At 39.9% G+C, this 24,778-nt stretch overlaps 1 protein-coding gene across 1 annotated transcript; it reads left to right on the top strand.

Moving 5' to 3' along the window:
- The first annotated feature begins 2,057 nt into the window (after window positions 1–2,057).
- LOC136882140 (cuticle protein 12.5) lies at window positions 2,058–14,183 on the top strand. Its single transcript, XM_067154684.2, has 2 exons — window positions 2,058–2,153; window positions 13,256–14,183. The coding sequence occupies exons 1-2, from the start codon at window positions 2,142–2,144 to the stop codon at window positions 13,721–13,723; spliced, it is 480 nt and encodes a 159-aa protein (XP_067010785.1). The 5' UTR covers window positions 2,058–2,141; the 3' UTR covers window positions 13,724–14,183.
- The last annotated feature ends 10,595 nt before the right edge of the window (window positions 14,184–24,778 follow it).

The following is a 24,778-nucleotide window of genomic DNA, read 5'->3' as shown; positions in this document are numbered from 1 at the left end:
GTACAGGTCGCTGAACTGCTTGGTGATCACTTGCAGTCCTTCACGCACTCCTGCAACGATGAGATAATTCCAACAGTATAATGAATAGCGTCACCGGAACCATGTCGTCCAGAGTTGATTCTGGAAAGTTTTGATGACTTTTGTAGCCACCTCATTCCCCTGATATGAACCCAGTTGAGAATTCATAGGACGTGGTGGTGAGGTTAAATCACAACCAAGACCCTACACATGCAAATAACAGGAAGCTGTGGGCATCCATCCAAAAGAGCATAGGTCAGAATCTTTCCATAGGCGCTTCTTCCACTTGTGGTATCCGTGCCATGATGATGATGATGATGATGATGATGTTTGTTGTTTAATGAGGCCAAATAGCTCGGTAATCGCTCCCTAATGGTACGAGGTGCAAGGAAATGAAACGATAATAAAAACTCCAAAATGTATCCACTGACTAAAATCTAAAACGAATGATGATGAATAATGACTATGATTCCGAAACAATTGACGAAGTGCTACATCCTAAACCAAAAGACAGATTGTCACGTGATTCTCGTCCTCCGAGTCTGGCCTTCTTGCCATACGTACAATCTGTCACGGATAGGATTGGCAATACTCTCAGAAAGCACAATATTAAGACCATTTTTAAGCCTAATATCATCATAGGTCATTGTTTGCGATCTGTCGAAGATCCTATTGGTTTACACTGCGCTGGAATATATATGATTCCTTGCTCCTGTGAATCGGTTTATTTTGGACAAACATGTAGGAAAGTAGCAACAAAGGTTAAAGAACATCGCAGGCACTTACATCTTTGTCAGCCAGAAAAGTCTGCTGTGACCATCAAATCATTTTTCATTTAACTTCTCTCATTTATAATGAGAAACATTTTATTCCTAGAATCATTCGTGAGGCAAAAGAAATTGCTAAACGACCGAATAATTTTAACAAAGGTGACGGTTATATACTGAGTAGATCATGGCTACCCTCCACAGTTAACTCGTCAACATCTTTCTCTGTGACTCTAGAGGCCCTTGAATGAACTATGTTTCTAACAGGGTCTCTCTATCTTGAGTCTGGTTACTATGGAGTGACAGTTGCCATTGTGCTTTGTTACTGCTATGAAGTCCGACTCGTTGGCTGAACGGTCAGCGTACTGGCCTTCGGTTCAGAGGGTCCCGGGTTCGATTCCCGGCCGGGGCAGGGATTTTAACCTTAATTGGTTAATTCCAATGGCACGGGGGCTGAGTGTATGTGTTGTCTTCATCATCATTCCATCCTCATCATGACGCGCAGGTCAGACCTGCACCTGGCGAGCCGAACCCGTTCTGGGATATCCCGGCACTAAAAGCCATACGACATTTCATTTTTTCATTTATTTTCACTGCTATGAAGACGATCCTGGTCGCAGGATCGAAACGAGGCAGTTGATAATTAATATTACACGACCTAATATCCCCATATAATTATCATAAGGAGCTAAGTGGGTTGTTTGAACTGAGATGGGGATCAAAGTGGAAGGGACAGAGATCTGAAGAAATGAATAAACACCAACCAATATGCTACAGCTCAATGACAGAGAAAGGTACAGGGATAGGATACAGAAGCACCAATTGGGGAGGAAAGAAAAGATGAAGAGATTCTGGGGCGCAGGAGAAGAAGAAAACTCAAACTATGGCAAAGCTGGCCGTGATTCTACAAAGGCCGTAATGAAAGAAGAAGAAAAAAAGAAGAAATTCTCAAATTGTAAAATATATTCTTGGCGCCAGTATACTGAGCTGGCAGGGCGTCCTGCCACGCGTCTATCTGTGCAGACGTGCACCCACCCACACGTTGTCGTTGTCTTGCGTTGGAGAAGTTGGACGCATCATTACATGTCATAGCTGAGTGAATTCCTAAATGGAGCGTTACCCCGTCATTGTCAATACAGTACTCAGATAGATAACAATGCAAATGGCATGAGGGCAGGAAGGGGGAGGGGGAGTGGGGAGTAGGGAGACGGCTCAAGGCACGCAGTCGGTGCACCAAGGTGATTTCACTTTGCGAGCGCGCTATATAAAGCGTTCCCACTCAGCCAATGGACACACACAGACACAACAGCATCCTTTAAGCGAGTACTGGACCATACCAGCAGCGCTACGCCAAACATGAAGGTTCTGGTAAGTTGTCTTCTTCGATTCTTTTAACTTTCAATCTCTTTAAAGAAAAAACCAAAATCTATTTCCACTCTTCATTTCATTAATCTATAAAAGTTCTTTCTTATTTCCATAACTCTATTTATACCGTGAACTTTCTATAAGACTTGTAACTCTATTTTTCATATCATATAGTAATCAATATTTACCCCCGTTTTTGCTCTTAAAATTAATTCAAATCTTGCATGACTGCTAGAAAATCAAATTTCACACTTGAGATGGTGGATATTTGTCTCACTTCTTTTCCTTTAACTCTCTTTCCTTCTTTCTCTTTAAATTCACGTTTTTCAGTTTCTATTTTTCTTCCAATTATGTTTATAGCCCTCTTAAAATTAAAATTAATTCAAATCTTCCATGACCGCTAGAAAATCAAATTTCATACTTAAGGTGATGGATATTTCTTTCACTTCCTTTGCTTTATCATCCTTACTCTCTTTAAATTTACTTTTCCATTTCTCTTATAATTATTTTTATAGTTACTAGTATCTTCATTTTCTTTTTTTATTCTATTTCTTCCCTCATTCTTTTCCATTTTTCAATAGAATTTCTTCTCTATCTCTTCTTTACTGATTTTCTACTGTATTCCCCCCCCCCCCCCCTGCTTATAAAATAGCTCCATCCATAGCACCTAGTTCAACGATTTCGAAGTCTGAAGTCAATTAGAAGTTTATCACAAGTAATTTATCTTTTTTTATCTCATACATTCACGGATTTAATTTCTGTTTTGTCCTCCGCGTCACTAATTCCTTAATATTGCATCCCCCAGTCAGGCGTCATTTACGACTTTATTCAGCTAGAAGTTCTAATAATATTTTTTTACTTTTAAATATCCATGCTGAAATGTTCATCAGTAATGTAAGATATCTCTTATCGTAACGTAGCTTCTTCCCTCCGACGTTTCGGCTCGATTTCCAGCCCTATCAGACATTTAAGACTGATTGGATGAGGTGGCAGAATGCTCACCTGCATTGGAAAGTATGATTGCAGTATTACTTTAGGGAATTCCAGAGTAAGAATTTTCTTTCCTCGTTTTTAATGAACATCGCAAATCGAACTGCCCATTAAACATATTAGAGGCTAAGTACTGAAAGCAGGCAAGAACTAAAATCTATTTGATCGTTCACCTTCGATAGTTCATAATATTTTATCATTCTCACCGAACCATGAACATAGTATGACTGTTGGTCTACAGAAAGACAAGGAAATTAGGCGTACCACTCACCAAGATGGTTTCATTCGAATCCGAGTCAATTTTAAATATGATCTTTCAAAATTGGTTAGTCACATTTGAAGGAGATTAAAATATTCAACCCCGTTAGGCTTTTTCAGTCGTGAAATTACCAGCATTTCTCCCCAGTGTAGCAGTAGGATCGTCAGATTGCCATACCTTCCAAGACGCTGGCAGCTAATACGTCGTTGAGACACCACTGCAAACCTCCTACGTAGGTAATTGCGGTGATGGTGCACTAGGGGAGATATATACATATCCAATTTTATTAATGCCTGCCTTTAGGTTTTCTATTAGAAAAGTAAGTGTCCAGAAGGGAACCATGTTTATGGTGATTTTGACGAGATTTTTTAAAAACTATTGGCCCTGTTGATTAAATACATTTGCTTCATCATAATTATATTATTAGTTTTACGTCCTACTTTTATGATTTTCGGAGACGCCGAGGTGCCAGAATTTTGTCCCACAGAAGTTCTTTAACGTGCCGGATTGAGCCAAAGTTCGAACCTGTCAACCTGAACTCAGAAGGCCGGCGCTCGTCTGTCTGAGCTATTCAGCGCGGCTGATTGGATATTGAATTTAATATTCGAATTAATGAAGAGAAATGGAAGGGCAAGTACGAGAAAGATGTGGGATAATATTTTACGTAAGGGAAATAATGAAGGTCTGAAATGTATGAAAAAATAGTACGAGCAGTAAAGGTTTCAATCCCGGTTGACCCTGGGCTGGAATGTTCAACTCAAAAGGCACATGCCGTCAGGAAGGGCATCCGGCTAAAGACCAAAATAAGCCTGAGTGATCTCAAAAATAACAGAAATAAGCTGAAGAATGTTTAAGCCTACAGATTATTCTCAGTATCAGACCGTGTAGGAAAAAAGCGTGTCCTTTAAAAGGATGTTTACATGTATCTAATATGGTGGTTGTTATAAGCGCCGGCCCTACGGTGTTGGGGTAGCGTGCGTACTTCTCACGAGGACGCCCCGGGTTTGATTCCTGACCAGGTCAGAGAATTTTAGCAGGGTCTGAGGGCTCGTTCCAGGTCCACGTCACTCAGCCTACGTGATTACAATTGAGGAGCTAACTGACGATGAGTCAGCGTTCCTGGTCCAGAAAGCCAAAATTAACGGCTGAGAGGATTCGCCGTGCTGACCAGGGGACACCTCGCAATTTGCAGGCCTTCGGGCTGAACAGCGGTCGCGCTTGGCAGGTCATGGCCCTTCGGGGCTTTTGCTGCACGGGGTTTTGGGTTTTGGTTATTTTCATCAGCAAGGCATGAGAATTGTCAGCAGGACCAATCATTTAACGAATGTAGGTTGCTATCAGCGAAACGAAAGGATCGCAAAATAAGGGAAACAAAATTAATGAACCTTACATAGTCGGGGTCAGAAGGTAAGAAAAGGCTGAATACAGAAAGGTAGTGAGAATGGGAACAGAAACCTGGAACAAGTAGGTGAAATAAATTATTCAAAATTCTATCACGAAATTGTGTAGGATAATGACCTTTTCTTTTCCATTCTCTTACAATGAATGTTCGAGGAATGTTTTAAACGGTAAATGAAGACGAATCTCTGTAAACAAATCAGTACTCCACTGGCATCTTACCGTCGGGGTTGAAAAGGAATAAGAGCCGACTGAGGGTGATTAGACAGGAAAGGGGAGGACATTATAGAGTGGATTGTTCTACCAGTATTTTAACTAGCAAGAGTTCGAGCTTCGGACTTTTAATCTTGTAGGAGACTCGTGTACTGACCTTAATCATATCTAAATACTCGACTGTCAGTATAAAAAGAAAATCCACAGCCTGTTTCCAGTCATTCGACCAGGTGAGGATAGGAATTGTGCCGGCTGCTGAAGACTGTCCACTCCTCGGGGGCAATGATTAATAAATGAGAGATAAAATGAAATGATATTGGAGAGTGTTGCTGGAATGAAACATGGCAGAGAAAACCGGAGTACCCTGAGAAAAAACTGTCCCGTCTCTGCCTTGTCCAGCACAAATCTCACATGGAGTGACCGGGATTTGCACCACGGAACCCGGCGGTGAGAGGCCGGCGCGCTGCCGTCTGAGCCACGGAGGCTCCCGGCTGTCAGTATAATATTACAAAAAACCGAAGAGAAATTCACTTTCAGTTAACCAGACTGCCTATGTGGGGCCACATGTCTGCGATGCCCTGCGGCAAAACAACCTGCCCGCACGTCTTGCGTCATTTGTCTTCAACTTAGTTGCCCTTTCCACACCCAGTTGGCATTGACACTGATTCCCTCCTTTCAAGGTGAGATCTAGATCTGTTTACCATTCGGGGTCCACACTACATTTGCAAAAGAAACTGGAATATCCAACGGAGTAGACATAATGGTACTTTGTACACAACAGAATGAATGTTGCAGGTGCACTACAAGGAACCGCATTCCCCACACAAGGTAATCAAGATTGAAATCTCGTGTAGGCGAAGCAGACAGATACTTTCTTCCACTACATATTTTCCAGGCTTATTGTCGTAGTACTAAAATTGTCAACAATCCTTCTCCTTCTCCTCCTCCTCCTCCTCATCATCATCATCATCATCATCGGTTCTCTGCCTATCAGCAGGTTTTCACATGCATTTTCCAAGTTGACCTGTCCTCTGTCACCCTTTTAGTCTTCCAGTATCTTTCATTAATTTTCCACACTGACTATCATCTGATACCTCTTTCTTCCTCTCAAACTTCTCTCCGCAACTTTTCGTTCCAATACCTGTGTTAATAAACATTTCCTCCGTAACCAATTCTCTTTTGAATAGTTTCCAGTATTGTCGACCTTTCTTCACCTACTCTTTCGAATATTACTTCATTCCTTAATTTGTTTTGCCAGTTCATCATCTCCATTTTCCTCCACACCCACATTTCAAGATATTTCAATCTTCTTCCTTCTTCCCTTCTTAAAGTCCTAGTCTCAGTCCCATAAAGACCCATTCAAAGCACTTCCTCATCCCCCTCTTAAGGTCCATAACGGAATTCATTATCGTATGAAGAAGAGGCTTTGAGATGGGAAAGGTAGTAAATGCCAAAAGCAGTTACTGCGTTCTCTGCGCCAAGAGCCTGTTATTGGCCACATGAGCGATCTAGTGGGAACATTTTTCTACCTACTTTCCCTGCGGTGTTGGCCTTAGACCTTACTACCTTCTTCACGTAAAACAAATGCGATATATATATATATATATTTCTTTTGGCACTTACTATCATTCCCATATCAACGCCTTAATTATTTACTGTTGCACCGTGGTCTCACTATGATTGCATTCTAATTATGTATGGACTACCTACAGTACTTTCTCTGCGGTGTTGGCCTTGGTTCTTACTACCTTCTTCATGTTTTGGCACTTACTACCTTTCCACTATCAACGCCTTAATTATTTACTGTTGCACCATGGTTTCACTATGATTGCATCCTAATTATGTATGGACTACCTGCAGTATTTTCTCCGCGATGTTGGCCTTGGTTCTTACTACCTTCTTCATGTTTTGGCACTTACTACCTTTCCACTATCAACGCCTTAATTATTTATAATTGAACCATTGTTTCATTAAGATTGCGTCTAGCTTCATGGCTAAATGCTTAGCGTGTTTGCCTTCGGTCGACAAGGTCCAGGGTTCGATTCCCAGCCGGGAAGGCGATTTTAACCTTCATTGGTTAATTCCCATGGCTGGGGGCTGGGTGTGTGCGTGCTGTCCTCAGCATTAGAATTCATCATAAATAGGGCCCCCATCTTTACAGATGCGCAGGTCAACTTGAAAGACCTGCATCAGACCTCACCGCAGGCCACACGCCATTCTTACATTTTACTGTACTTAACATAGTGTGTACTGAACAAGGTCTAATACGCTGAAAATGTTACTTCGAGTACAATGCGGTCGTGAAATTTCAATAATAACCGTGTGTAGGCTACTGGATTCGAACCTGTGAGGCCGACACATACTACTGGTCTAAAGAGGGAGCTATTATATTCCTCTGATTAGTGTTAATAGAAATTGCTTGCCCGGCTGTACTTCCTCAGAAAACAATAAACACTACCACCTATTCAAATCTTTGTTCTTCCTCTATAGTCGATGGTTAGGAAAATTCTACTGATCTGAGAGGTCATAGTGGGTCATTGTGCTATTTTTTTCTTTCCAGTGTTTTTATTCCCCAACCCAAAGAGGATTTATGCCCTCTCTCTGGCCAAGTCGTGCTATTCTCAAGATAAGTAATTTAATGCCCGTTGAAGTTGCTGCCACTCCATATCATTGCCCCCTTAGACCTGTTTTCTGATACTGTGTAGTGGATGAGATGAAATTATATGGCATGTTTTTACAGCCGGCTGCTGTTCCCGACGTTTACCTCAGTTCAGGAGGTAATGAATGTTGGCGAATGGAATTGGGTAAGGAAGTAGAAGTGGCCTAACAATAGGAACTGTCCCAGCATTTGACTGAAAGTGAGAATTGGAAACCACAGAAAATCATTCTCAGGACAACCAGAGCTTGGCTTCATATCATTGCTACCTGTCGGATAATATTCTGATAGCGTGCAGTGTTCTTGAAATTATACTGGCATAAAGACAAACATTATGACTGTAAATATAGCATTTTTATCACGCAAACAGATTGGAGGTGTTTTAAGCATGATGTTTTCTAATACGCCAAATCAAGTGTTCTTAGATGCCTAATGATTAATAGGCAGAAAAGTGTCCAAGTATTTATTATTTTCTGAACTCCGGTATTAAGGATAAAATTAACTCTTAAATATACAGAATGTCTCAAATTTCGACTGTAAGACTTCAGACATGCATTCCACATATAGCGAGAGGAAAGAACGAGTGTGATAACGTGAGTCGGGGTATGCATAATTACATAGTTGTAGGACCTTCAGTGACGATAGTGAAATTCAAGACTTTCTGCACTGTTGAGGAATTACACTGAATATGTCAGTAAGGCCAGCTGGAACAATTTGTTCATGTATCTGATGAAATGTTTAAAGCGATCTCCCCCTCCCTGAACAAAGACCTCCGCCTGTACTCGCAGTGAATGAAGAACACAGTCACAATTCCTGGTGTAGCGAGTATTGTCTGCCGCGGTGCTGCAAGGCGAGCACGGAAACTTGTGTCATCATAAACAGCAGTCGAATACACGAACAGACATTACGAGTCACCAATGAACCAAGCAGAATGATTTCTCAGAAACCTAGTGGTCCTTTACGAAACATTACTTACAAAAGCAGACGGCCTCTGCACTGGAGTCCATATGGTCATCTATCCAAATTCTGACCGCATAAACTTTTGCTTAAATACGTCAGGAAGACAATCGTGTAAACTTATATTGCACACTGGGTGGAATCCGTGCAACAGAGACGCGACAATGTCATACGATATTCCTTAAGAACTACTAAAATCTCGCCGAATTCTGGAGATCAAGGAGAGAAAGTCTTGAGAAACAAGGAATAGGAGAGTACAACGGACGAACAAATACCTCACCCAGTCAAGCGATTTACTATTGGTAGAAAAATCATGATTTCCCTTAGGAAGGTAATATAGGTCCAGATCCCGAAATCAAAGTTGTACTTTCCTCTCAAGGAAATTAAACACCTCTTCATAAAAAAGTGTCATTAATTACAGTTAGAATTCGGTTATCACTCACTGTGCAATTAATGTAATTCGGGAATCTTCTTTCATATTTACTCGAATTAATAGAGAAAGATTCGGATCAGGGTTTTATTTTTCAATGTTACATTTTTTACAACCAGTATCTTCCGAACTTTGTACCCTCAAAGCACTTAAAGGAAACAGCACTTGCAAATTGAAGTACAGTAATAATCTGCCAAATAAAAAAAGTGGACAACCGTGACAAAAAAAAAATCTCCTGGTCATCGTCCTCTTTCTCTTTTTCCTTCTTAGCTTCTCGCTTTTATGGAGTTCCTTGTTCTGTTACAACTGATGGCATCATTATACGGACTGAAATACACATCTCACCTGCCCCCAGCTTCACAGGCCTTCGGTATGATTAGTTGATAGAGAGGATTGTTATTTTCAACATAATTATTCTTACTTTAATTTGAAAGTACTTTTTTCTATGTCTATTGCGTCACAGGTATGCTCGATTATTACAAATAAACCCATACTTTAAAGAAATCAAAATTGAACTAATCTGCGATTTTCGCATTGTGTTATGCCCTTATTTCTGTTAGCGTGCCCGGAGTGTCCGAGGACATGTTCGGTTCGCCAGTTCCGTAGCTGCATTTCCCTGTACCCCACATGGGGTTGAGGTACAAGTTCCGCTGTATGAGGGTGTTGTCTGTGAGTGAAGGTGCAGTTGTAAATGGTAGGATTGGGAAGTAAGTGGCCGTAACAAAGGTACTATCGCAGCATCTGCCTTTAGTTGAAATAGGAAAACAATGGGGAACCATTTTGAGGATGGCTGATGGGGGATTTGAACCCAGGTCTCTTCCGAGTATAGAGTATAACTGTCCGTACTGGAACGCACTGATCTAACCTATTCGGCAGTGTTATACCTGAAGGCAATAAACACCAACACTGCCACCAAATCTTCGATGACAAATACGAAATTATAATTAAATTATTCTTGTGTTTTCGAGTCCTATTAAATAAATCACTGATCGGAGAAATAGTGTGACAACAAATGAGAAAAATGTTATTATATTTCCTTTTGGGAACATCAGATGCTCGTAAATACGTCTTTCAAAAATTAATGTTCAACGCGATGTAATCTAGCAATGGATGGTTATGATATACAGATCCACGGCCTGTACAGCCTTCTTTGTAGAGATCCACGGCCTGCTTTTTAAACAGATCCACGGCATACGCAGCTCTCCCACGGCCTGTGTAGCTTTCTGTATACAGATCCGTATCCTAAACAGCTTTTTTTATACAGATCCACGGCCTGTGCAGCTTTCTTTATTCAGATCCACGGCCTGTACAGCCTTCTTTGTAGAGATCCACGGCCTGTGCAGCTTTCTTTATATAGATCCACGGCATACGCAGCTCTCCCACGGCCTGTCTAGCTTTCTTTATACAGATCCGTAGCCTGAACAGCTTTCTTTATTCAGATCCACGGCCTGTACAGCTCTCTTTATACCGACCCGTGGCCCGCGCAGGTTTCAAAGTACTCTTGCTAGGTAACATATTTCTATCCAAATGTATGCTCATCTGTCAAATATAATAAATATCTCAGCCACAGACGCCCAAGAGAGATCTGGATTACTCTGTTTGCCATCTAGTGTGTCTAGAGTAAAACGGAACGTCGAAATTGACGAGCAGACAGCCAGATGGCGTCAAATTGAAATGTCTGCACACGGTAGCTGAGGCCATACGATTATTATTATTATCTCTAAAGTGAAAAGGCTCGATAGAAAAACTATGAGCTATGCTAGACAGATTAGATGTAAAGAAAAACATCGGGATCATCTCTCAACTGTCAGATCCTTAAAGCGAAGGGTATTTCGAATCCTCATCACGTGGGAGTGTCTTAGATGCTGTCAGATGACAGCCCTATTGTCTTCCCACATTGTCACTCATATATTATACACATCATACCACTATTATGCAAGTCGTTCTATTGTCCAAGAGCATCCAAATCAATATTCATTCATACTTTGTTGAAAACATTTCTTAACAGATAAAAGGTAAAATTAAGAAATTTCCTCAATTGTGCCGAGAGTTAAAGGGATACAGGGCACAAAAAGGTTTCAAATTGTGAGTCATGGATAGCTCTATCAAAACTTAAAAAACACATTTCTGAAATCAATTCCGGCATAAATGCAGTTCCGAAAAAATGCCTGAAATCGCTTGTTTTTCCTAATCTTTTTATTTTTTATTCAAATCCTATCCAAATTAACTTATGTACATAATTTTTTTCTGTAGGGTGTTCCTTGCTTCAATACCCTCAGGGATTTTTTGATATTTTGAAAAATGTCCACACGGAATGTAGTTACAGCGGCTTAAGTGAAACAGTGCATTGACTCACATTAGCGCTCATAATGGTAGAAAAAAGGCAAACTGCTAATATAATCGATCGGATAACGATGATTAAGAAAAGGATTGTAATTTTTTAGGAATGAATAAAACATACTTTCATACTTTATTATATTTACCTAAAATTCGTAGCTCATATCCCTAGGATGTTTTCAACATTGAGTTGCTTGTCTGAAGGTCTAGAACTGTGAACTGAGTTCGCAATAGAAAAGGTTAAGAGGCAGTCCAAGTCAGCCACGCATTCCGTTATTCATCTCCTTTGTCATAACATAGCAAACACTGGAACTACCGTAATGAAAGAGCAAAAATAGAAAGGAAAGAGGCAGTGAAGATCGGAGCAATTCATTTTATCCAAAAATATCTTTTTCTATCGTTTTCTTTTGAAGTGTTTTTGATAGCAGAGTTTCTTCTGTAATGGATGTTCTGCCTGTCCACAGTGTTTGTATCTACATATAAGGTGAATTCAGTTTTGATAATAATTAGAATCACATCTGATTACATACTAAAAGCGCGAAACATACAGTAGCATGCCTTCATTCTTTTTTGAGTATCAATACATTACTGCTACTAGGGTTCATTCAGTCTACACTAAAAATCACAATCGGCTGACGTACAGTGGAAGCCTTTACCTTCCTCCCCTGCAGGTGCCTTCATGGCCTCGCTTATTTGTCTCCTGGTGGAGTTACGAACACTATTTCTTTAGGGTACACTTCCCAATCATTCACGTTCCCATACACACGGGACATCTACTTTTCTTAGAGACAGAAAGAATATTATTTAAAAGATCCTCTCTCATGCCTAGACCTCGATTGCTGGGTTGAGTGGCTCAGGTGGTTGAGGTGCTGGCCTACAGGCCCAACTTGGCAGGTGGTATTTGAAGGTGCTCAAATACGTCATCCTCCTGCAGGTAGGTTTATTGGCACCGTAAAAGAACTCCTGCGGGACTAAATTCCAGCACCTCGGCGTCTCCGGAAACCGTAACAGAGTAGTTAGTGGGACGTCAAGCAAGTAACATTATTATTATTATTATTATTATTATTATTATTATTATTATTATTATTATTATTATTATTATTATTAGACCTGGATTGGGCCAACGGCCGTAGCCGTGTCGAAACACCGGATCCCGTGAGATCTCCGAAGCTAAGCAACATTGGGCGTGGTGAAGATTTGGATGGGTTGCCACGCGCTGTTGGTGGGGGGTAAAGAAAGTAGCGGAAAGGAACTGGCCATCTTACTGTACGTAAACTCTGGCTCAGGCACACCTCTGCGAAGGTTCGAACTTGCCTTCGGGCAGAATACATCCGTACCTTACCTTACCTGGATTGGAGCCAGGACCACCTTGTTCAAAAACTTTTGAAACACCGTTTTCTTTAAAGGATTTTAGTTATTACCGAATAATTTAAATTAGAAAGTCAAGAGAGGGAGAAATATTGATTACAAGCACTGTTGATGAGAGAAACAGATTGTTCACGCATGAACTAACACACGCGGAGTGATCGACTACTACAGTACTGTGAAGGCTCATTCTTACCTTACCCCTTTCCTTCTTCTGGTCACCAATTTTTTTGTACATTACTGCCTTATACTATCGAATTTCCTTAGTATTTCTAAGACCTGTGGTGTTCCCTCCATCTGCTTTATCAAATTAATTTTGATGGTAGAAGACAAAAGATCGAAACATTGGTACGCAGGTCATGTAGGTAGCACCACTTCAAGAAGGCCTGCACACCCAGTAGCTGATACCATACAAGTTTTATTATTTTAACTCACGAGATCTGAATGTATATGTGAGTTGTGTCCGTGCTAGTTTCAAGTTTGTATTTCTTTGTCCACAGATCGTTGCTTGCGCCGTCTTGGCCGTCAGCCTGGCTGGGTACGCCCCAGTGCCTTATGCAGGCTATGGTGCTCCCGCTCCATACGCTGGTGGCCCAACCCCCATTGGAGCTGACTTCTTTGACGCCGCCGAAGTCGCCCAGCAGAACTCCATCGCCGAGGCTCAGGGTGCCCAGGCTGCCGCTCAAGGTGCCGCTGCTGCCGCTGATGGTGCTCGCATTGTTTCCGACGGTCCTGCCCCCGCTCCCTATGGTGCACCTGCTCCCTATGGTGCTCCTGCTCAGTATAATGCCCCTGCTCCTTATGGTGCTCCTGCTCAGTATAATGCCCCTGCTCCCTATGGATACGCTCCCGCTGCCCCCGTACAGCTCACATCCCAGGGTGTCCCCGTTGAGCCCCCTGAGGTCCAGGCCGCCAGGGCTGCCAACGCTGCTGCTCACAACGCCGCCAAGGCTGCCGCCCTTGGTTAAGTTCCCCTAAACTCGAACAATACTCTCACCCACATCCACCCACACCCTTATGCGACCGATCAACCTTCATGTATATACAGTGATAGTAGGCTAGATGCGTTTGTGTTAAATTATAAAGAAAAATATATATAAATGTTACTGCAAGTTTAATAATCATCTTGTTATTAAACTGAACCCAATGTCCTCTGTGAGAACATTTATTGACTTTTGGTTCCATTATGTGTCACCTGTTGAAAATCCGAATGTTTTATTCGGAACGAAAATTATTTTTTTAATCTTTTTCATAACTCTTCCTCATTGAATATTGATTTATGGTACAAGGTAAAATATCTGCCCAAGTGATTAATTCTACATAAACGAGAAGAAAAATGTACAGAAATTATCCGTACAATTAAATTATATCAATGTTATTTTTACAACAGTTTCAATAAAGGAATAAAAATTCCAGTCTAAAAATTAATTACTATTTTGTTTTCCTTCCTGAATTCTCCAGTATTACCTGATGAGAAAAAAATCAAAGACTGCAATATCACTCTATATGAGGAAATATGAATTTCCTCCTTATAGCAAAGTGATCTATTTAATTCCGATTTCTATTGCCTGGTGTTACCCACGAAATTCGTGGCAAGATTTATGGGGAACAAGTAGTTCCACTAAGGTTTACATGAAGCTCATATAAACGTTCACATGACTGCCCATCAACATCACAATTCCTTTGTTACTCCTTTTAAGTAGACATTAACGACACCCATTACCATAACTATGTATTTTTATTGCCCTGAATCGGTTAAAGTTAGTCACAGAACTTGTCTTTTATTTGACTGGATGCAGAATATTGTAATAACGTACCCGATCTGACTTTGCTCTTCAGTCCATTACAGTATACAGAGAGATAATAAATTCTATACATTCTCACCAATCAAATTATAAGAATGAAATAGAATAACTTTAAGCAAGAAGAGAATATTAAAAATAATATTTTAATGCTACCTGTTTAATGCTTGTCTTGACTGTACACCGAAAAAAAAAACGAACTGTTTTCTCGACTATAATATGATGAACGATTTCTAAGTTTAGCAGAACAACAAAGAAATTAATACACAGGTTATTATTTTTCAAGATATCCATGTCATTTTCAATACATTCTCCCGCTTTCAATAGAAAAAGATTTGAGTCTTTAAAGAGATGATGAATTTTCCGCTTCATTAATCAAGCTTTATGAATATGTGATAAGATTCAAGGTTCTGCCACTGATTTTTTTTATAGGCTTTAAAATTTAAAGAAGTCTAGGAGAAATGGTTTTTCGTATCTTCCTCTAAATAATGCCCTACCTGTGAAAGCTTGAATAGCCATTAATAATCTGATTGTATACAAACTCAAGAACTACGTAGAAATTCATCAATAATAGAACACACACACACACACACACACACACACACACACACACACACACAAAAGCGATTGCAAAATATATTTCACGATAGTTAAATTAATAGTTTTGAACATTTTAGAAATTATTACGGCATTATACTTCAAATGGGCTATCTGATATACGGCTGTATCTAGCCCATTACATAAAGAGCAAAGGGATATTAAGTATGTGCAGTTATATTAGCCCCAATCGGGTGACTGACGCACTCTACAATTCTGCTGCCAAATAATGACAGCTCTGCAGGTAAGATCCCAGCTAACTCAGTAGAAATGTTAATGTAGATCATCATGTACGAAATCCTAAGGGTAACACTTAACAACACTTTGGCATGTACTATTTACACTTGAAGTAATATAACGGGGTATAGAAAGCGTGCTAACCACGTAATCTGCAAGCCTTCGGGCCATAACATTGTTGCGCCATGGGATTGTTTGGTTATAATATAACAGCTTAAGGCCTATTTGAATAAATACTTTTCTCTTGAGGATGCATAATGGACAGATGAATTTTGGCAGTGGATTCAGATCTATTTAGACGTGGTATGAATCCTGTTCAATAAAAATAAAAGATATTAACAATGGACATTTAACTACAAGTGGTTCGGAAAGCTGTACATACCATGGCTTACAGTTAACAACATCAATAATCAAACTTGCGTGCTTACTTTTAGATTTCTCCCTCAATGATTTGATTGCTGAGTGCTTTACTGTTTTCAATTTTCCTTTATGGCATAAAATCGCGGACTATAATGACAAAAAATGAGTAGAGATTTGGTACCGCGAAGAATTGTGTTAAGAATATTACAGACGGAGAAAAGAAATAAACAAATAGAGTTTAAAAGAATTGAAAGAACAAAGACGACTGTCCTACATGTACGATTAAATAATTTTTCAGTTCATCGTGTACTATTTTTATGTAAACAAGATGACACCCTCGGAAAATTGTAAAATTGTTGGGCGAAGAAGTTGTAAATAGTGACCAATGCGATGTTACTCCTGCTACTCCGTGAAGTAGAAGTTAGGTAGACGAACACCTCAAAGGATAGGTCATCAACTGTCAAAGTGAAAGACGAAATAATAACAGTATAATAATGATTGTTATCATGATGATAATAATACATTCCATACCCACTACATATTCTGTGTATTATTTTCTTATCCTTGAAGCAAAGCTTTCTTATTTGTAACTTGTTTTATTTGACGTCATACTCATTTTAAATCAAAAAGTGCCATTCCTAAGGTTATGTTGGTAGACAACGCCTGTTCCACTAAAGAACAGCCAATATTGCTATATTATATCAACAAATCAAAGAATGTGAGTTTCCAGGTGCAGCCTCAGTACGGTATCATTGGTGTCGGTATTTCTTTTTGACGTTTCTCTTGCAGTTTTAACATTTCTTTCTTTCAAGGTGGTTGAGCACGCGGAGAGGAATGATATAACGAGGTGTTATTTACGTCATGAAGTGGAGCTGTCTCACAAAGGTTATTGGTTCGACAGGTAGCTATGTAGTAGGATGTGTTCTCCTTGAGGTGCTGCACCCTACAGTCTGTATATGGAGCAGCCAAGGAAATGCAGTGTCAGGAATTCAATGACACGTTCGGTAGATGTGGTTGTAACTCCCTGGCCCTATTGAAAGTAAGTTTGAGTCATCAGTCCATAGACTGGTACCGAGCTCGATAGCTGCAGTCGCTTAAGTGCGGCAAGTATCCAGTATTCGGGAGATAGAGGGTTCGAATCCCACTGTCGGCAGCCCTGAAGATGGTTTTTCGTGGTTTCCTATTTTCACACCGGGCAAATGCTGGGGCTGTACCTTAATCAAGGCCACGGCCGCTTCCTTCCCAGTCCTAGCCCTTTCCTGCCCCATCGTCGCCATAAGACCTATCTGTGTCGGTGCGACGTAAAGCCAATAACAAAAAATAACATGGACTGGTGTGATGCAGCCCTCCATGCCACCCTATCATGTGTTAACATTTTCATTTCTACTTAACTGCTGCATCTTACGTCTGCTCTAATCTGCTTCTCATATCCACACCTTGGTCTCCCCCTACAGTTCTTACCCCTATACTTCCCTTAAGAATCAACAGGACATGTCCTAACATTCTATCTCTTCTTCTCGTCAAGTTTAGCCGAATCGATCTCCTCTCACCAATTCGATTCCGTATGTCTTAATTTGTGATTCGACCCATCTATCTGACCGTAAGCATTCTTCTTTAACACCACATTTCAAAGGCTTCTATTTTGTTCCTTTTTAACCTAGTTATCGTCCATGTTTCACTTCCATACAATGCCACGCTCCAGACGAAAGCCCTCAAAGCTTTTTTTTTTTTTTTTTTTTTTTTTTTTACAATTTGTTTTACGTCGCACCGACACAGATACGTCTTATGGCGATGATGGGACAGGACAAGGCTAGATGTGAGAAGGCCGTAACCATTTTTAAGGTACAGCTCCAGAATTTGCCTAGTGTTAAAATGGGAAACCACGAGAAACCACCTTCAGGGCAGCCGACAGTGGGCTTCGAACCCAGAAACCCCCATATCATCAAAATTATAGCAGAATACAACTTAAAATATGTAGTACATAAAGGAAATTAAGATAAATACTGCAACAGCATCACACAGTTATTTCACAATCTCCCGAGTACAAATTCACAGCTACGTGACCCTAACCGCACGACCAATTCGTTCGGTAATTCCTATATCAATGTTCGAGAAGTGAACAAATTTATTTTCTTAAGAAAGGCCTTCCTTGCTTGTACTAGTCTGCATTTTATGTCCTCCTTACTTTCGCTATCGACAGTTATTTTACTACCCAAGTAACAATATTCATTTACTTCCTTTAAGACTTCATTTCCTAATTTAATATTTCCTCTACTTCATTCGGCTGCACTCCATTATATTTGTTTCGACTTAGTTATTTTCATCTTGTACTCCTTACCCAAGAACAGCCTCCGTGGCTCAGGCGGTACCGCGCCGGCCTCGTATCGCTGGAAACCGTGGTTCAAATCCTGGTCACTCAATGTGAGATTTGTGTTGGACAAAGCGGAGGCGGGACAGGATTTACTCCGGGTACTCCGGTTTTCCCTGTCACCTTTCATTCCAGCAACTCTCTCCACTATCATTTCATTTCATCTGTCAGTCATTAATCATTGCCCCAGAGGAGTACGACAGGCCTCGGCAGCCGGCACAATTCCTATCCTCGCCGCAAGTTGGGGGCTTCATTATTTTCATCCCTGACGCGGTCATTGACTGGAAAACGGGCTGTAGGTATTCATTTTCACTCCTTACCCAAGACTCTGTTCGCACCATTCAGCAATTTCTGCATATCTTCTGCAGTCTCAGATAACAACAATATCATCGCCCAATCCCAGGATTTTGATCTTTCCTTGGATTGTGATCCCTTTCCAAATTCCTCTTTGATTTCTTGTTCTATATAAACATTGAAAAGGAGGAGGGGGTGGGGCTCAATTTGCAGCCTTGCCTCATTCCTTTCTGTTTGAGTGTTACCGTAAAATGTCTCGTGTCTAAAATGACTGGACTGTCAAGTAAGTATTCAGTAGAGAAATAAGCAAGGTGCTTGAAAATAACTCCAAGGTTGTCTCTAATTGATAAATCTGCTGAGGTAGAGATAATTACGTATATTGCGTCACGGAGACTCGTAAGCAGCACCACAAGGAATATTAAAAAAAGGTTAATATTTTATAACATCCCTCAGTTTTCTTTTGGGCTGTCACAAAAAGTATCAGAACACATGTCCACGAATTATTTCAAGTAAATGCCTACATAGGAAACGAAGCATTCAACAAGGAGTACTTGTCAGAAGATCAGAAAATATAAATAGCAAGTATTCTAGGAGAAAAAACTAAAAGAAATCCAAACTCCATCGCGCAACAGCCTCGAAGGGCCATTGCCTGCAGATTATGAGGTGTCGTGAGGTCAGCGTAACGAATCCTCTCGGCCGTTATTCTTGGATTCCTAGACCAGGGCCACAAACTCACCGTCAGATAGCTCATCAATTGTAATCTCGTAGGCTGAGTAGACCTCGAACCAGCCCTCAGATCCAGGTAACAATCCCTGACCTTGTCGGGAATCGAACCCGGGGTCATCCGGCCACGCTACCCCTACACCACGGGGCGACAAACTGGGGCAAATATTCATTTATAGGAAGGGGAGTTAGGGATTGGAATAACCAAGAGGGATGTTCAATAAATTTCCAATTTCTTTGAAATCATTTAGGAAAAGGCTAGGAAAACAACAAATAGGGAATCTGCCACCTGGGCGACTGCCCTAAATGCAGATCAGTACTGATTGATTGATTGACCGGAGAAATCACTATATAAATAATTAATTAACTCGTTTTAGTTTTATAAAAACGTTCATCATACTGAGCCCATAATTCTACGTCGTTTAAATGCCAACTGCGAGATGGAGAAGAAAGCGCACATTCATATTTTTATTGCAAGCTCACCTCTTGTTCCTTGGTGTGTCAACTCACAGCGAGAGGCGATCCCCCAAAACATCGAACGAGGTCGGAACATTTCGGAAGACCTCGGGTAATTCATAATGAAATTCTGACTAATGTCAATAACGAGGAAATACGAGTAAGTACCTAATTAACAATTCTGGGAAACCTTTGATGAAGCTAATTTCACAGGGTGGAAATGTATTCAATTATGCTCGGAGGGAAGTTAGCATCCATCCTGGCAGAGTGGAATACACGTGTCAAGGACATAGGTCAAGGTGCGCGGGAACCTCGTACACGAAATTAATGAATTGCGCCCGTTAAATAAAGAGGAAAAATAAGCGAACAACACCATCGTGACTGGAAAAATAGGCGGAATCTCTGTGACGAGTCTCAAAGAAATCGGTCCAGTGGTCATCAAATGGAATGATTGGACAACAGTAGATAATGAAATGAAGCGCGTCTCTAGAAAATGCTTAAAAAATCCCTCCACAAGCAAGAGAGTCAGTCATCATTCATTTGTCCGAGAGGGCGAATGTACGTCGAATGCTATTAAGAAGATGACTTTTAAAATTAAAGTGTGTGAAGTAGACTTGGGAAATCCCAAAAGCCAGTTGGCTTGAGGGAGGAATATTTTGCAAAGTGTAATGGTGAGCGAAGACAACTTAGATATTGAATCATTGTATTTACGACATCCATCCTGTTAAGTGGGAATATCCTAAGTTAATTTTTGTATGGTTTCCTGAACTTCTGCGTAGGGAGTCAGCAGAGTCATAGACAGATCTTTTGAATTATTGCGAACAAGGTTATTATGATAATCGGGAAGGGAGGACTGTTGGTGTCTGGCAATGTCCCACGGTCATTCACATCTGTGGAACACCTGACGAAGAGAAGGTGGGAAATTTCCACAAACTGCATTAGTTGAATACTCGACACGAGGCTGTGTGGTTTAATTTTTGTATATGTCTCTAATAAAATTTCTCGTAAAGTTAATCATTTCAAGAAAATCATATGTGTTGCCTCAAGACGAGTGCAGAATCAATGTATTGATAAGGTAGTATTTAAGCGAAGAATGCCTCCTACCAATATGAGCAATATGAGGGGCTAAGTTCAGAGGTAGCTGGCTTGAAAAATGTAGCCAAGATATCGCCACGTCAAGCGGCACAATTACAAGACTGTCTAATTCAAATATTAAGTTTTTGTAGTTAGAGATGTAAATGCGTGTCCCTTTAAATTAATGTATAAGTCATAACATGGCGTTGTATACTGTATGCGGCGTGTGTACAATTTGATTTCAGTGACATTACGTCATATCCATCGAGATTTGAGTTTATTTTTAATTAGCAAACTTCACCGCATGTATTTAAATTGTAATGAGTAGAGCCCGGATTTCCATGCACTATCAAATTTCAAAATATGCATGCATTCATGCCTTATCATATAGAAAAATATACACAATAACCTGGAAAACATGCACTATTAAAATCCAGTTCCTTTTGAAACATTGTACAAAATCTGATTTCATTTATTGTCATTCTTTTATCTATTAGCACATTTTTAAGCACAGAAAGTGACCTTTCTACGTCACAAGAAGTGACAGTTACATACTGAAATAAAGACTCTGGAACAAAATGAGGTCAATTTGTACGTCTTTGCATTTTTCACCACAATACGTCTTTTATAAGCTTGTCGAATTCAAAATCGGGATTTGAACGGATTACTGTTCAGTTTATCTCTAGCTGCCGCAGCTACTTCTCCGTGCGATGATTGCATACGATGATGTCTTCAAAAACTGCTAAAGATTGAAGCTGCGATAACGAAGACGTGTGACGAGTGGGAGTTCCGGGTAGGAAATTACAACAACAGAAGTTTCAGTACAAAACCAATGTTTGTAAGCTGCTATCTCAGTAACGCGGCCTCACAGAGACAGTAGTGTGGTACCATGACGAATATAAGAACAAGTGTGAGGACTCTTGGAGTTCAAGCGCGCCCCGCCAGGCAGCGTTAGAGTGGGCAAGCTCCACCGTACCGATCGGCTGGTCTTAGGAATGATGCCACAGGAAACATATTACTCCGTAACAGGTAAGTATATACACTGTCTTAAAAAATAATGAGAGATTACAATTAAAATACTATGGCAGGGTTAATGTAAAAAATCGTATATGGAACTAAAAGCTACGGCCTTCATCACATGTTGCGGAAAGCACAGGTTACTGGAGTGTACATATACAGATAAATAACGATAATATTTTCTTTTCCACATCAGAAAGTACACTAGAATGACCCAAATGTTGATCAACATTAGATTGACATTTTAATTCCCCATTCGCTGTTGCACTCCCGTCTTCAATCTTCTTTCCTCTTTTCCTGATTGTGTCTAGATTCCTTTTCCTGTTGGGAGTTTCACGGGACTTAATCTCACTTGAAAGGTATTTCGGCAAATTAGGAAAAAATGTGAGGCTCTGCTCCTGGGCGTAATTTACATCTCACACGAGAGATATCCACTTTTTCACAATTCACTATAACATTATGTGATTTTGATATCAAATCATCAGAGAAATGAACATGACAAATTCTGCTATTACGCGTTAACTCAGTATCCTTCCGTGGAATACCTCTGGCCGGTTTCTAAAATTTATTTCTATCTTTCGGTAGTGAAACGAATCGCATATCATCAACTACTTTACCATAGCCTGACTCACAGCCAGGCACAATACAGTACGGCATGCTGAACTATTAAATTAATCAAGCCAGATAAGATACATGCTTGAAGTACACAAGCCGGGCTGAGTGGCTCAGACGTTTGAGGCCTTCTGGCCTTCTGACCTCAGCATGGTAGGTTCGATCCTGGCTCAGTCCGGTAGTATTTTGAGGTGTTCAGATACGTAAGCCTCGTGTCGGTAGATTTACTGGCACGTAAAAGAACTAAATTCTGGCACATCGGCGTCTTCGAAAACCGTAAAAGTAGTTAGTGGGACGTAAAGCCAATATTATTATTATTATTATTATTATTATTATTATTATTATTATTATTATTATTATTGAAGTACACAACACACAATTAACTGAGTTTTGGAACTGAAAGCCAAAAAAAAAAATCAACTTATTCACTGAAGTATCTCGCACAGTAACGTCTCCCGCACTTTTCCATAACCGGCTTGTCGGAGCTACTGGAGCCAGGGTTGCCACCGGGCAAGAAAGTTTCGTACTAAATTTTCCCCTAAAAAGGTACTAGATTGTGGGAAATAGTACTAAATCTTTTTTTAGCAATAGAGTAGGATTATTAATAAAGGCAGTATAGAAAACAAAGTATACTTATTAAAAATACACATTTATCGGAGAAATTTGTATTGATATCTATTATGGGAAGCAGCAACGTTGCAGATTCAATCACCACCATCGTAACACTTCCAGTTCCAAGCTGAGTACGAGTTTATAGTCATTTATTTTTGTTTAGAATATGAACACTATGAATATTCTCACGCATTTCAGTTCAACATTCACACGACACACACAGTGCATTTTGTCTTCATACATACCCAAAAGTTGGTTGTCTTTTAGAATATATTCACACGCATTTCACATTTTGCTCTTCTTTTAATCCTTGGAAAATATTGCCAAAGCAGTATACTGTTTTGAAATGTGAGCATTTTCGGCAGATGAATGTTCTAGTCTCTCCTATGTTAAAAGGAGCCCATTCAACATACAGGATACGAGTTTGTTTCTAAATTTGGTCTTATTTAGGCTATAGTAACAGCAGAAAAACGTGGTAAACAGAGCACTGGCTTCAAAAAATTCGTCAAATTTGGAAAGATGTAGTCTCCTACAGGATTTTACATTTTAAAAGCAAAGTACCAAAATTTCATAAATTCCTAGTTTTCTTTAAGCGATTCTGGGGACTTGTTTGTTAAGAAGGAACTTTCCACTGTCATCTCAGTGAAATGTAACTTAAAAACTTTTCAGTCTGTCGAACACAGAAGTTCACTATAAATATTGTTTAATAGTGTGTGTTTTTACAGGTGTTTTATTTATATTGAGCTTGTGTGTTCGACAGACTGAAAAGCTTTTATATTTCTGTGGATATGGCTAACCACCATTTTGTATCTAACTTCATAAACACTTCCTGTAATTACATTAGAGAAATATATAGCTAATGGGATTGTACTGATGAAACTACCATCTCTTTTGCAACTCTCTGGGTTCGACATGGACAGATTTTTCAAATAGGATCACAAAATCAATCCTCTTAAAAATCTGTTCGCAGAATTCAACATGAAAAGATAGGTAGGGCCTACTTGACTTTGAAACTTCTTATCAATTTCTTTCTTGTTCTTCTGCTGCAGTAGAAGAGCTTCTACTCTACCTCCATAAAAGGTACTAGATTTCCATAAAAAGAACTGACGTACTAAAAATGTCCATGAGGTACTAGATCTAGCACGAAAGTACCAAAGGTGGCAACCCTGACTGGAGCACGTGTTGGATATAATCGCTTGCAGTGCTTGTAGCGGTGGGATCACAAACTACCATGCTATAATGGCTGAGTCCTCACACTTGGTCTTACATTTGTCATGGTCATGGTGGTACTGTACAAGTTTTGTTTATTTCGTCTAACATAGAAGAAAAAAAAAGAGCCGTCATTTAGTAACGTTTAATTTATAGCAATTTATAATTGGGACACCTTATTCCCAAGAATTAGAGAGATCGACGTGGGGCCTTCCGGCTTACGTCAATGTTTACTCAAGCGACGGATAAGAAAGTGCTTGGTTAATTGGTTTATGGGATCTCTACCATATGTATGCTAACTTTGGTTGTCAGATAGGATGCCAGAAATACATTCTCTCCGTCTCTCAATAACAGACATACTGTAAAACATGGAAAAACTGTACCAAATTCCGCAAACCATCATTCATAAAAGGCACTATCATGCAAGTTAATATTATATGTGCGCCAAAGTCAGAAGAAAAATCATATTATGCAATATAAACGTCCAAATATTCGCTATTAAATCGAAAATCTTCAAAATATGAATTATGCATGAATTTTCTCCTAAAAATGGCCAAAACATACAAACCTGCAGGAAAAAAAAAACGATTACTTGGAATCATTAAGTCATAAAACGAATATTTGCAAAGTTTGTGAAGTGTAAGTAGCTTATTTAAAAACAT

This window comes from Anabrus simplex, chromosome 10 (assembly GCF_040414725.1).
Source record: "Anabrus simplex isolate iqAnaSimp1 chromosome 10, ASM4041472v1, whole genome shotgun sequence".
NCBI classification, from domain to species: domain Eukaryota; kingdom Metazoa; phylum Arthropoda; class Insecta; order Orthoptera; family Tettigoniidae; genus Anabrus; species Anabrus simplex.
The sequence above is the reverse complement of the archived record's forward strand: the minus strand, read 5'-3'. Positions and strand labels throughout refer to the sequence as shown.